The 15,126-nt window shown below is 43.2% G+C and overlaps 1 protein-coding gene across 2 annotated transcripts in view; it reads right to left on the bottom strand.

Annotated features, from left to right (window-relative positions):
* Positions 1-15,126, bottom strand: part of FOCAD (focadhesin) — a 143,553-nt gene that overhangs the window by 84,281 nt on the left and 44,146 nt on the right. For both annotated transcript variants that reach the window (XM_072859913.1, XM_072859914.1), the window contains exon 12: positions 7,441-7,698. In XM_072859913.1, coding sequence (XP_072716014.1) covers positions 7,441-7,698 — 258 coding nt within the window. The remainder of the gene's footprint in view (positions 1-7,440; positions 7,699-15,126) is intronic.

The following is a 15,126-nucleotide window of genomic DNA, read 5'->3' as shown; positions in this document are numbered from 1 at the left end:
TGACACTTTTTTTATTTTGCCCTGTGGACATTTTATTTACCTTTTGCAAGGCTAAGCTCTGAGGTCTACTAGCCCAAGTTTACTTTGATTTGAACATGAATCAAAGACATGGAATTGGGAATGTACCTGTATTTATGTGGTTTGATCTTCTTTCCATTACAAACACCTGGGTTTAAACTGAGTGTTCAATTGCTGCTAACACCAAAGGACCAGATTCAAGTTAATATAGGTGACTGTTTAAAAATACCCTTGGTATTAACAGCCATTTTTTGTTCTCTTCTTTCCATACCTAACCTCTGACTTTGTTATTCTCTTCTTCAGAACCGCCTTCTAATTACTATGCTGCATGCCACCTTCCACTGCGTCCTTCAGAAAGTGCCCTATGGAACTGAAGACTCAAAACATTTAACAAATTTGTTGTGATGAGCTTTCTGCTTTCTTAACTTAAAGGACATTCTAATCACCGTTTTACCACTTACTTTCCCCATCTTTTATAAAGCACCATTTATTTATGTGGGACTGAATAAAACACAGAACCAAATAAAGCAATTCCCAAAGTATTACTTTGCGATCAATATGTTATCAATATTGCTGCCATCAATATTGTTGCCATCACAGTGCCCACTGAGTTTATTAAAGTAATCGGTTATTTCCCCCATCCATGAGCTTCAATGCTTTCTCCCCCTGTAGTAACTACTTTGACTGCAAGAGAAAGACCAGACAAGTCCTAGGTAATTCTTCCTGCCTTACAGAGAGCATTGGACCTACAAGAAACAATGTGATAATCTTTCACTGCAGTGCTGTGCCACACTGTAATAATCTCTGCGGACCCATTACGCAGCCTCAGAAGTAAAACAGCTTGTCAGAGTCAAGACAGATGCCAGGTGATCCCGAGTTCAACTAAGCCAGACAGTAAGTCCCTGTTTTAAAGCGTTAAGATACTTTGGAATAAAACATGCAATTTAAAAGACAGCAATGCATTAGATATTGCTAACTGGAGAATACTGAGGTGTTCTTGGTTGCATTTACCTAAGGACTGAGAAGGAAGTATCATCCCAATTAAGCACAGTATTTATCTCATGCCAAATTTCCAAATGTTACCCAGCAGAATGCCTGCTGTATAACTAATTATACTGATTGCTTTATATGTTACTACTAAAAAAGATGCTTGAATACTTTACGTATTTTGCAAAGAAGTATTTTAAAGCCCACAGTAATTTAAAAGACTAAAAGCTCACCATTTGCAGTCCCTGTTAGCAAATGAAACTGAAACATGAGCCAGTTAGACGATATCAACAAATTATGGTTTGAGTTCTGCATTTTAAACAACAGTTTCTAATTCACATGGACTTCCGCTGATCATTAGGGAAGCAGAAAATATGATGCAGTTTGAACTTCACCTTCTCTTTGCATTTGGGCACAAGCCATTTTTCCCAATGCCAGGAAGGACTTTTTCACCAGCCTGAAGGGCTTCTTATTTCTGAAGTAGTCAGACCACAATAGTTAGCTCAGGAGGCTATGTTCATCAATCTTATTTACTGTATTGGTGAACAAAAGCTTTGCCTTAAAATAAGCAGAACAAAGTAGGTAAACCCATTCATGTCATGCCAAACATCAACAACTTTGTGTTAAATTCCTCTCTCCTGTATCTGTCTAAAGCTTCTGTAACTCTGCTGACTTGCATTTAAATTTGTCTCTAAAACTGTTAATTTAAAGTCAGTGGAGCTATTCCAGATTACTCCAATGAAATTCAGAAGAGAATCATGCCTACAGTCAGAGTTCAGGCCATTCTGCTCAGGTGCCATATTACTTCAGTAGCTTTTTTTTCAGCAAGTTATTGCTTTTTTGAATGACTACCAAATTACGTTTTGAACAGCTATATCAAATAGTTAATAAACAAAGCACTATGCCTTTCCTCTTTCTGTAATATGCCACTGATTCATCACACAACTCAAAGACCTATTGCAGCAAATCAAGTTAGAGACAGTCTGCAGACAAAAACAGGAAACTCACAATAAAAAGCCTGGAGTTACCTTGGTGTTTTTTACGCAGCTAGCTAGTCACAAGAAGAAAACTAACTGACTTGCAGCAGTTTGGATCAGAACTGAAGAAAAGTTTCCCAGGATAGGGCAGATGTATGTCTACTGCAGGTGTCATAACATGTAGCCATAACTTACCTACCATTTTCCTAGAGGATAATTAATTCATTTACAAAGCCTAGGGCTTGTATCCCTGTCTGCAGACTATTTAGTGGACCTGTCAAACTAATCATAGTTGGGGTGTAGTACTCACACTAGTTTTGAATGCTGACTTTCAGGAAGAGATTTTCAAGAAGAAACTAAGTTAAAGAAGAGAAGAACAGGTCGTTCTACATCAGCTCAGCTTTGCTTTTACAGACAAGTGCAATTCATTTTGCTTACTCCTGCCCTTTGAACACAATTAGGTGCTTCCCACTTAAAGTGAGAAAATGAAATTTTAATAACTACCTTGCCAAATAAATTTAGGTAAACAAAGCATCTATAAGCTACCTTAAGCTTTGTGTCTTCCCTCAAAAACCTGTCTCTTGCAGTTACAAGAGAAAATACATCTGGAAGAATGATTTCTGACTGCCAGCTTAGGATCACGTTGTCATGGTCGGATCACAATTTTCATTACCTGTAAGTTTTACATTCTTCCCCTTGTCATTGATGAGCTCCACACCCTTCCTCTCAACTGGAGCTCTAAATGGCATGCAAGAAATAAAAAGTGTTATTTTCCAGCAATACCATCCTATTCTTAACATGCCTGCTTATTAAAGGATTCCCTTCTTTTTCCTAGAGATAAGACACTGAGATTGCTTACTTTATGCTACCAGCTTTCCAACTTGTACTTAAATAATATGGTCAATATTTCATGCACTTAAAGCATTGTACGCAGCACAATAAGTAAATTTTTTAGCATGGGCTAAAATAGCATACAATAAGGCTACTTCTCTACTAGAGTTGGTAAAAAAAAAAAGTCTTAATGGGTGATGTACTTCATACAATGCTCCCCTCAAATCTATTACAGTGCATATAACCCAAAACCCCAGACCTCTGATGATGATAAACTCATGAATGAAACACTTCTTAACAGAAACCTTAGCATTGTTAGTAATGCAGAAAACCTTTTTCTAGCTGTGAATTGGATGACCAAGGCAAACCTATATCCTCAGGTCAGAACACTAACCTGCACTTTTAGAAACAATATTCAAATCTATGGTTTCCTTTACCTTTCAACAAAGAAAATGTGGGGGTTTTTTTTAATATATTCTAACTTAAAAAGCATAAAGCCACTTGTTAAGAAAGGCTTAAAAAATGCTCAAGGCTTCCATTTCTTTCAAAGCAGTTAAGTAACAACTTACTGAATGAACTCTACACCATGCTCATTCCAAAAATATTAGAGCATGCCATTGTACCTGGTGATAAGCAGCAATACCACCACCATTTGGTAAATGGCTCTCCTAGCATAGGTTGTTTGGAGTTTTACCATGTCAGGAAAAGTAACCTAGGAACTCTTACTGCAATATATTTATTTCTCCCTGCCACAGACCACCAGAGCCCTTTGTGATCCAGTATTTTTCACCATAAGGTTTTAATTTTAACACACAGCATTGGTATCTTAACTTAAATGGAGTAATAAGAAGCAGGTGACAAATTAAAAGGAAGCTAAATATTGCATGAAGCAGCAAAAGCAGCTTCAAGTGCCCTCTTGCCACAGCTGCCTGAGAAAGAATCTTTTGCTCTGGGAAGAGTACTGTGAGGTTCTGACTTGCTCACATATTTTGTTATGCCTTTTTTCTGCTTTTTAATTCTCCCCTGTTTTGTTTTATTTAACCAGACAGTGGTAAAAGTGGTACCTCTAGAAGAGGTACAAGGCTATAACAGAATGGAAGAATTTTAAACCTGTAGTTTAAGAGAAAGAATTCATCCACGTGCGAGAAAATAACAGTCATTCTAAGGAAGTAAGAAAGAACCATTACGTGGACAAAGTAAAAATGGGAAAAGATATCCTGAAAAGAACAAAAAGCACTTCATTTTGCACATTTCCACCAGATGCCTAACTTTGAGGAATCAGTTCTAACTTCTAGCAGCACAGAATTTCCACTGACGTCAGACTTCTAACATCCCAGGGCAGCTGTTCTACACACAATTCAACAAGGAGTATACCAAGGGCACTGAATAAATACTTCAAAAATAATTATCTAGGAACTAGATCCTGTTCTTATTTTGAACTGTAAATGAGCTGTGTAGCCTTCCAGGTTCTTCCTAAAGCAAGTATCAATACTGTAATTCAGGCTTTGTATAAATACTCTCATCTTGAATCTGCAACTACCTGTGTATTAACTAAAATGAAATACCGTGCTAACATTAGCATAATGATAGCAGCATGCACAAGACAAAACAGGAACTTCAAGATACAAAAAAATGAGCAAAGCACAACACTTCCCTATTCAATTCACATAACAGGCATGGATGTACTATAACACCAAATTGCCCAGTAACTTTTCTCAATTCAACTGATGGCTACTTGTGGCTTGAAGTGTGCTGCAGATGTGCTGCAGACAGCTCAAGCTGGCTGCACCCTTCAGTTTAGTTTGCAGTTTTCTCTTCACTGCTCTACCTCTTCCCAATATGCTGCATCCGTATCTACTACGCTCTAGTGAGACCCCACCTGAGTACTGCATCCAGCTCTGGAGTCCTCAGTAAAAGAAAGACATGGACCTGTTGGAGCAGGTGCAGAGGAGGGCCACGAAGATGATCAGAGGGATGGAACACCTCTCCTATAAAGAAAGGCCGAGAGAGTTGGGGTTTTTCAGCCTGGAGAAGAGAAGGCTCTGGGGAGACCTTATTGCAGCCTTTCAGTACTTAAAGGGGGCTTATAAGAAAGATGGGGACAGACTTTTTAGTAGAGCCTGTTGCGAAAGGACGAAGGGTAATGGTTTTAAACTAAAAGAGGGTAGATTCAGACTAGATATAAGGAAGCAGTTTTTTTACAATAAGGGTGGTGAAATACTGGAACAGGTTGCCCAGAGAGGTGGCAGATGCCCCATCCCTGGAAACATTCAAGGTCATGTTGGACGGGGCTCTGAGCAACCTGATCTAACTGAAGATGTCCCTGCTCATTGCAGGGGGCTTGGAGTAGATGACCTTTAAAGGTCCCTCCCAACCTAAACTATTCTAGAATTGTTCCAGTCAAAAAACAAAAACCAACCAACCAACCAACCAAAACGGGGGGGTCGAGGGGGGAGGGCTATGCTACAGATGCCACAATGAAAAATCCTTTAAAGATCAATGAAACCTTCCCTTTTTTATTCCTCCCTCCAAAGTATTGTATGTGTCTATTTTCTCAAGCTGTAGCGAGAAACACAATGGGTTAAATGTGTTTGGAGGTTACGCACTTCTTGGAAACCCAGCTACAGTTGGTTTGGCTAAGATGTAAATAATACATTTCACTCTCCTTTTCAGAGCAGTGGTCTTACAGTTCACGTAAATTAACATATTCTACTTGTTCTTCCATGCTCACATAACACTTACAGTCCTGACCAGTAATGCTACAGCGAAACCCTGCAATTTTCCCCAGACTGAAAACTGGACTTTTCAATCTGTTATTGTGTGTCTGAACAGGAGTCAGAATTATTTTTTCCACATACCATCCAAAAACCAAACCTTTATCTTTAATACAGAGGTTAACAAATTTCAACACTTGAAAAGACAGAAAACAAAAAACCTGGAACTAGCATCATTTATGCCTAGAAATATAAAATAACTAATCCTCACAAAATCTGATTACAAAGCAAAATTATGACTGAATACAATGCTAGAAAGACAATAAAGAAAATTTAAAATGCAAAACATTTAGTCAAACTGAGAAAAAAAATTAAAGAAATCACATGCTCCCAAATCTGTATCAATTTGAGTGCATTATGAAACACACCCATACAAGAAAACAACAAAACAAAAGGCCAGCCTGAAAGAGATTTGAGAATAGACATACAGAAGGTTAACAGCAGGAACAGATGAAGCTGTCACCTGGTTTAAAAACTACTCCGGCTTAAGAAATACAGTCATCTCCAAAAGTACTGTATAACAGGCCTGGTTTAGCACAGCATTTCAATATGTGTTCAACAGCAAGCACATCCTGGACTGCTTCCCTGGATCAGAACTACAGTGCTTAGCACCGTAAGTCATCAAGTGCATATCCCATAAGCTGTATCTTTTTCCAACTCTTGTGCTGCAGAAAATTATAGCTCTTTGAGACAGAAAGCAATTTTTTAAAAAATGAAGCAAATAAAGCTTGTCTTTATGGCACATCTGAAATTTGAAGCAACACTTCTCCTTTCCCTACATTTTTTTTTTTTTTACAAATAAGATACGATTGTTTCTGTATAACACTTCCTGCACTACCTATTACTGTTTCTAGATATCCCCATTTAGGTTTCCAGGTTCTAAGTATAAGCATACTGTACGTAAGTATAAGCATACCGCAGGTAAGTATAAGCATGCCGCATAATTCTGGCTTGAATTCAGTACTGAAGCGGACAAAAGACTACGCACATATTTTTAAGAAGCAAGAACAGAAATATCAGAAGGGACTTGGCAGTCTTCCAGTAACCACAAAAGAACACAGAGAATGATTTATGAGGTCACCGAAAGTCAGAAATGGTTTAGTAGCCTCAACTTCTTCATGTCATATTTTCATACTTATTAGACAATATCAACAAATAAGCCAGTCTTTTTTCCTAAGCCTACACGACTAAAAAATACTCAGAGACATAATACATATTTTGCTATAAGTGATACACAAAAGGTGAGTTCCAGCCAGCTTGGGGTATATGCGTGTGCATGCATATGTGTGTCTAAGGGCGAGACCGCAGCAGGGCTGCCTACTTGGGGGCCAGGGGAGTTGCAGACAGTGGGGGCAGGGGGGGGAGGTGGTGTGCATGTGTGTCTCTCACTCTGCAGGATGGGGGGCAGTCTGCATCAGCAACTGCAGTGGAGCTGCGGCCTCAGGGGCTTGTATGTCCAGATGCCAGCAACTGGTGAGACTGGGATCCCGGGGCCACCTACTGTGCACTCTATGCCCCACTGCTGGAGGGATCCACACTGTACATATCATACATATCCATACATTGTACATATATTCCTACTAGTAGACCTCCATCCTGCCCAGCCAGAAACCAGAGTAAGATGGGGCCTCTGGCGCTGTTCTGTGTGTTCTTGTGAGCACTCTGTGTGTCTGTGTTACATACATAATAAGCACAGGTATGTGGTATATGAGTGTGCTGCATATGCACGGGGAATACAAGCACAGTCTTGCCACTTGTCAGACCTGGAGTCACAAAGCTGTGGCCGCCTTGCCTCTCTTGGGCTGCAGAATCCAGCCCAGCTGCTGTAACAAAATGTAACAGTAAGTTTTTACCTGAGAACAATCAGCCTTGGCTATTTCTGTAGCAGCCTGGAGTACATCACAAAGACTGTCTCCATTTTCTTGGATCAGTAGATAAGCCAGCAGAAGAAAAACATGGGCAGGGACTTGAGTTGTAACAGGCAGCAGTGATTTCACTGAAGATAACCAGTTAGTAACTGCAGACTTCTCTTTCATGAGCTCTAAGATCTTCCAGGTTGTATACAATGAGCTGTAAGAGCTGGTTATGGGAAAAAGCAGTTTGCAGGACACCTGAGAACAAGTGAAACAAACAAAATTCTCAATCAAGCAAATAAGGTACCATGAAAGAACAAAGAAAAAAAACTAATCCAGTTCTGTCATCCAAACCACATCTTTGTTTTAGGGTCCCAATGTCATAAATGTAAAGAATAAATTGCAATACATTTCTTTACAATCCTTTATATGAGTTCTTGCACTAAGGATGTTTGAATGGGTTGCTAATTCCCTACTCAGGAGTTCCCCCTTTATTTGGCACCCATCATTCCTGTTCCTGCTGGTAACTACAGTGCTCCTTCCTCACTAAAATGGGCACAATAAAACTGGAACACATTAACAGCTTCTGTTCCTGACAATGGCAGGTGCACCACAAAAGTATCACCTACATTATTTTAAGGAAATTCTCTTAATTTTTGATAGTACTTAATAAAACATCACAGTTAAAGTTAATCTGATTTTACATTTTTTGTTTAACTGTTTCACTTCTCAGAACAAATCTTCTATAGATGCAGTGATGGAAGGCAACATTTAGAAACAGAAAAGTAGTAAAATACTGTCATGGCTTAGTCCCAGTCTGCAACTAAGCACCACACACCATTCGCTCACCCTCCCCCCTGGTGGGACGGGGGAGAGAATCTAAAGAGCAAAAGTAAGACAACTCATGGGCTGAGATAAAAACGGTTTAATAATTGAAATTAAACAAACAAACAAACAAAAACACAAAAACCCCCACCACAATGTAATGAAAAGGAAAACCACAAGGGGTGGAGGGTGTGGAACAAAACCCAAGAAAAAACAAGTGATGCAACCACTCACCACCCGCTGGCCAATACCCAGCCCGTCCCTGAGCAGCAATTACTGTTCCCTGGCCAACTCCCCCCAGTTTCTATACTGAGCATGATGCCATATGGTATGGAATAGCCCTTCCGTCAGTTTGGGTCAGCTGTCCTGGCTGTGCCCCCTCCCAGCTTCTTGTGCACCTGGCAGAGCATGGGAAGCTGAAAAGTCCTTGACTGGTGTAAACACTGCTTAGCAACAACTAAAACATCAGTGTGTTATCAACATTATGTCACACTGTATCCAAAACACAGCACTATATCAGCTACTAGGAAGAAAATTAACTCAGTCCCAGCTGAAACCTGGACAGTATCCACCCCTTATTCTATATCATTTACATCATGCCCAGGTCCCACACTTTCCAATACATTCCAATTAATCACCACCACCTTTCCTGTCCTTTGGTATATACACACAGATATCATTCCCTAAGTCTATGGGTCATCCCTCTAAGATGTCCATTGAGTTCATTTAGTCCATGACTTTGGGCTCCATCTGCCATAACAGTCCTTCAGGGCAGGAGACGTGGTGTGTGGGGTTGGATTGTTGCATGCTGAAGCCACTTCTGGTTCCATCACTGCTGCACTTTGCTTGGTCTCATCAAAGTTCATTCTTCATTAATCTGGGTCATTATTACTGAAATACCGTTAAGATGGCATGTAGCAACCATAGTAGTGATGACATACAGTACTATATAGCAATTAACATCATACCATTCAGTTCATTGGCTATTCTCACCCAAAATCAAATCTCCTTGAGGTATACATCGCAATTCCACATCCTCCCGCATCACCCACCAAGTGCACCCAGGTCCTTGAGCAAAAGCAATCCCACAGAAGGGTTTGCCTTTGCCTGAGGCAGGAGTAAACCCAGACTGTCTTCCCCAGCATGTTTTTTATGTGCACTACAGGGACTTTCTACCCCTCCACTGTATGTAAAACTTTTGACTGGGCAGGGCGACCTCAATTGGCAGATCCCCTAGTGTTGACTAACCAGGTGGCCTTTGCTAATGTGTGTCCCAGTGTTTGAATGTCCCACCACCCATTGCTTGCAGTGTCATCTTTAACAGTACACTGTATCGTTCCATTTTCCCAGAGGCTGGTGGATGACAGGGGATGTGATATACCCACTCAATGTCACGCTCTTTGGCCCAGGTGTCTATGACGTTGTTTCAGAAGTGAGTCCTGTTGTCTGACTCGATTCTTTCTGGCGTGCCATGTCACCATCAGACTTGTTTTTCAAGGCCCATGACAGTGTTCCAGGCAGTGGTGTGGGGCACGGGATATGTTTCCAGCCATCCAGTGGTTGCTTCCACCATTGTGAGCACATGGCGCTTGCCTTGGCGGGTTTGTGGGAGTGTGATATAATCGATCTGCCAGGCCTCCCCATATTTGTATTTCAGCCATCGCCCTCCATACCACAGAGGCTTTAACCGCTTGGCTTGTTTGATTGCAGCGCATGTGTCACATTCATGGATAACCTGGGCAATAGTGTCCATGGTCAAGTCCACCCCTCAATCACAAGCCCTTCTATATGTTGCATCTCTTCCTTGATGGCCTGAGGTATCATGGGCCCACCAAGCTATAAATAATTCACCCTTATGTTACCAGTCCAGATCCACCTAAGACATTCCAGTCTTAGCAGCCTGATCCACCTGCTGGTTGTTTTGATGTTCTTCAGCGGCCTGACTCTTGGGTACGTGAGCATCTACGTGACGTACTTTTACAACCAGGTTCTCTACCCGAGCAGCAATATCTTGCCATAATTCAGCAGCCCAGATGGGTTTGCTTCTGCGCTGCCAGTTGTTCTGCTTCCATTGCTGTAACCACTCCCACAGGGTGTTTGCCACCATCCATGAATCAGTATAGAGATAGAGCACTGGCCACTTTTCTCATTCAGCAATATCTAAAGCCAGCTGGATGGCTTCCACCTCTGCAAACTGACTCGATTCACCTTCTTCAGCAGTTTCTACAACTTGTCATCTAGGACTCCATACAGCAGCTTTCCACCTCCAGTGCTTTCCTACAATATGACAGGACCCATCAGTGAACAGGGCGTATTGCTTCTCATTTTCTGGCAATTTATTGTACACTGGGGCCTCCTCAGCACGCGTCCCCTCCTCCTCTGGCGATATTCTGAAATCTTTGCCTTCTGGCGAGTCCATAATTACTTCCAAGATTCCTGGGCCATTGGGGTTTCCTGTCTGAGCCCGTTGTGTGATCAGTGCGACCCACTTACTCCACGTAGCATCGGTTGCATGATGTGTAGAGGGGACCTTCTCTTTGAACATCCAGCCCAGCACCGGCAGCCGGGGTGCCAGGAGGAGCTGTGCTTCAGTACCAACCACTTCCAAAGCAGCTCAAACCCCTTCATATGCTGCCAATATGTCTTTTTCAGTTAGACCATAGCGGGCCTCAGATCCTCTGTATGCCCAACTCCAAAAGCCTAAGGGTCAACCTTGAGTCTCCCCTGGTGCTTTCTGCCAGAGGCTCCAGGTAGGGCCATTCTCCCCAGCTGCGGTGTAGAGCACATTCTTTACATCTTGCCCTGCCCGGACTGGCCCAAGGGCTACAGCACGAACTGTCTCCCGTTTAATTTGTTCAAAGGCTTGTTGTTGCTCAGGGCACCATTTGAAATCGTTCTTCTTCCGGGTCACTTCATATGTGATTGGGCCTATGATCAGACTGTAATTTGGAATATGCATTCTCCAAAAACCCACACCACCTAAGAAAGCTTGTGTTTCCTTTTTGCCAGCTGGTGGAGACATGGCTGTTATTTTGTTGATCACATCCACTGGGATCAGACGATGCCCATCTTGCCATTTTATTCCTAAAAACTGGATCTCCTGTGCAGGTCCCTTGACCTTACTTTGTTTTATGGCAAAACCGGCTTTCAGAGGGATCTGGACTATTTTCTTCCCTTTCTCAAAAACTTCTGCTGTATTGTCCCACACGATGATGTCATCAAGGTATTGCAGGTGTTCTGGAGCTTCACCCTGTTCCAGTGCTGTCTGGATCAGCCCACGGCAAGTGGTAGGGCTGTGGTTCCAGCCCTGGGACAGTCCATTCCAGGTGTACTGGACGCCCCTCCAAGTGAAAGCAAACTGTGGCCTGCACTCTGCTGCCAAAGGGATTGAGACGAATGCATTAGCAATATGAATTGTAGCATACCATTTGGCTGCCTTTGACTCCAGTTCATATTGAAGTTCTCGCATGCACCACGGCAGCACTCAGTGGTCGTGTGACTTCATTCAGGCCGTGATAGTCTACTGTTAGTCTCCACTCTCCATTAGACTTTTGCACTGGCCACGTGGGACTGTTAAAGGGTGAACGAGTCTCAGTGATCACTCCTTGGCTCTCCAGTCCATGAATCAGTTTATGGATGGGAATCAGGGAGTCTCAGTGCGATATTGCTGCCGGTGCCCTGCTGTGGTAGCGATGGGCACCTGTTGTTCTTCAGCCCTCAGCAACCCCACAACACAAGGGTCCTTCAAGGGACTGGGCAAGGTGGACAGCTGTTTAATACCCTCTGTCTCCAAGGCAGCTATACCAAAAGCCCACCGGTACCCTTTTGGGTCCTTGAAATACCCTCTCCTGAGGCAGTCTATGCCAAGGATGCACGGAGCCCCTGGGCTACTCACAATGGGGTGCTTCTGCCAGTCATTCCCAGTTAGACTCCCTTCAGCCTCCAATACAGTTAGCTGTTGCGATCCCCCTGTCACTCCACAAATACAGATGGGTTCTGCCCCTATATAGCTTGATGGCGTTAGGGTACACTGTGCACCGGTGTCCCCTAGAGCCTTATACTCCTGTGGGTCTGATGTGCCAGGACATCGAATCCACACAGTCCAGTAAACCCGGTTGTCCCTTTCCTCCGCCTGGCTGGAAGCAGGGCCCCTCCAGCCGTGGTCATAGTACTCGTTACCCACTTCTTGTAAATACAAGTCAGGTGTTCCTTCATTAAAATCAGGAGTAAGATCAGCCCTTCTACTCTGTCTGGAGAACTGCCCACTGGTAACTGGAGCAGCAATTTTCCTGGAAGAACCCCCTTGTGTGACTGTTTTTCCTTGCAACTCACATAGCTGTGACTCTAGGGTGGAGGCAGGTTTTCCATCCCACTTCCTCATGTTCTCTCCATGGTCACACGGAGCGTGCCCCATGGTGTGTACCCTTCATATCCTCTCTCTTGAGCAGAAGAATGATGACTCCTAATAGCTGACTGGTCTGTACAGGTGGAGAGTAGGACCTAGCCTCTCTGAGTTGCTGGACCTCCCAGCACAGTTTCTCCACAGCCGAGACAAGGGAGGAAGAGAGACGTTCTTCGTATGCCCCAAGCTGGATAGCTGCTTCATCCACCATTGTCCCTCTTCATCTTTCCAGGTCACTACCACCAATGAGTTGGCATACGATGCTGGTGCGGTCCGCACCAACGTCCGCCACATGGGTCGTGTGCACCGGACTTCATCTGGATCTTTGGGTAACTGCTCGTTGTCCAGGTCACCATAAATTACCTCCAGGACAGCTAATTCCCTCAGGTACTGGATACCTCTCTCTGTGGTGGTCCATTGGCCTGGGCGATATATAACATCTTCCTTGAAGGGGTATCTTTCCTTCATAGCTGACAGGAGTCACCTCCAGAGGCTAAGGGCTTCTGCCCCTTTTCCAATCGCTTTGTCAATGCCCCCTTCCCTAGAAAGGCATCCCAGCTGTTTGGCCTCCTTACCCTGTAATTCCAGGCTACTGGCCCCATTATCCCAGCATTGAAGCAGCCAGGTGACAACGTGCTCGCCTGGACGATGGCGGAAATCTTTCTGCATATCTCGCAGCTCACTCAGGGATGGGGATTGGGTGGTTTCTGTCTCATCCATAAGTTCTTCCTCTTCCTATCTTTGTGATGGCCCTGCTCTTTCATCTTCCCTTTCTAAATGAGCTGACTATTGCTTCCAAGTTTTCTTTTTGTGTATAGGAGTGACTGATACCAGCATAGGTTGGTTCCCTGGTTCAGCTGCAGTGCCTGTCACGGGGGTTGGAGTAAGTGCAGTGCACTTACAAAGCGCAGTGCCTTTCGCTTTGTCGCCAGATCCAGAGACCTTCTCTTCCCCCTGGGGGTACTGAATAGTGTTGAACAGGGCTCGGTAGGCATGGGCCAGGCCGCAGCACATTGCAGTGATTTGCGTCTCCCTAGAATTGCCAGGGTGACAGCATACTTCTTCCAAATATTTTACTAGTTTTTCAGGATCCTGCACCTGTTCAGGGGTGAAGTTCCAAATCAGTGGAGGTGCCCACTGTCCTAAGTACTTGCCCATACTATCTCACACTCCCTGCCACTCAACTATCCAGCCTTGGGGCAGATCTCTGCGTGGTATTCTTAAATAGTTGTTTAACCTTAAACAAGGCCTGAAACACATTCAGGAAACATAGCAATAGGAACATGCTGGTTTGAACATCCCAAGGATATTTACAATTCTCAAGAGCTATTGTAATAAAGCCTGGAGGAGAAGGGGAAGGTGAAGGAAGGTGTCTCTCCCATAGATTGGCTCTCTGAGGAGAAGAGGTAAAAAGCGTAATTATTAATAGTTTCTGTGAGATGGCTCCCAAAGCATGGGGATGACAGCAGTATGGAGTACAATCTCACGACCAAGAATTTTATCATACCATAAGCCAGTGTCACACAGTACAGCAAAGCGATAACTTTAATCCAACTCGCAGAGGTGATAAACAGCACCACAGGGAGCGCGTATGGCAAGTAAGGTGTTGCGTAACACAACTCTGAGAACAATGAATCAACATTGTCACCAGCGACTATTAAACTAATATAATGAATGCTTATTACAAATTTATTTTAACATGCTCTGGTCAGATCTGCTGTTATCTCAATCCTTTGAGCCCCACATTGCGTACCAAAATGGACTGTCGTGGTTTAGCCCCAGTCAGCAACTAAGCACCACACAGGCGCTTGCTCACTGCCCCCGGTGGGGATGGGGGAGAGAATCTAAAAAGGTAAAGTAAGAAAACTCGTAGGTTGAGATAAGAATGGTATAATAATAATAATAATAATAATAATAATAATAATGACAACAACAACAATAATAATGATGATGGTGATGATTATGATAATGATGATGAAAAGGAAAACAACAAGAGAGAGAGAGGGGGGAACAAAACCTAAGAAAAAACAAGTCATGCAACTGCTCACCACCCACCAACTGACGCCCAGCCCATTCCTGAGCAGCGATTGCTGTTCCCCAGCCAACTCCCCCCATTTATATACTGAGCATGATGCCATATGGTACGGAATAGCCCTTTGGCCAGTTTGGATCAACTATCTTGGCTGTGCCCCCTCCCAGCTTCTTGTGCACCTGGCAGAGCATGGGAAGCTGAAAAGTCCTTGACAGTGTAAACATTACTTAGCAACAACTAAAACATCAGTGTGTTATCAACATTATTCTCATACTAATCCAAAACACAGCACTGTATCAGCTACTGGAAAGAAAATTAACTCTATCCCAGCTGAAACCAGGACAAATACATATGAGGAATCCTCGTAACTGAGGCTTTTATATACGTAAAAATATGTAATTTTAAATGTCCTGCAAATTAATGCAGA

The sequence above is a fragment of the Ciconia boyciana genome, chromosome 4, assembly GCF_034638445.1.
Source record: "Ciconia boyciana chromosome 4, ASM3463844v1, whole genome shotgun sequence".
NCBI lineage: Eukaryota > Metazoa > Chordata > Aves > Ciconiiformes > Ciconiidae > Ciconia > Ciconia boyciana.
The sequence above is the reverse complement of the archived record's forward strand: the minus strand, read 5'-3'. Positions and strand labels throughout refer to the sequence as shown.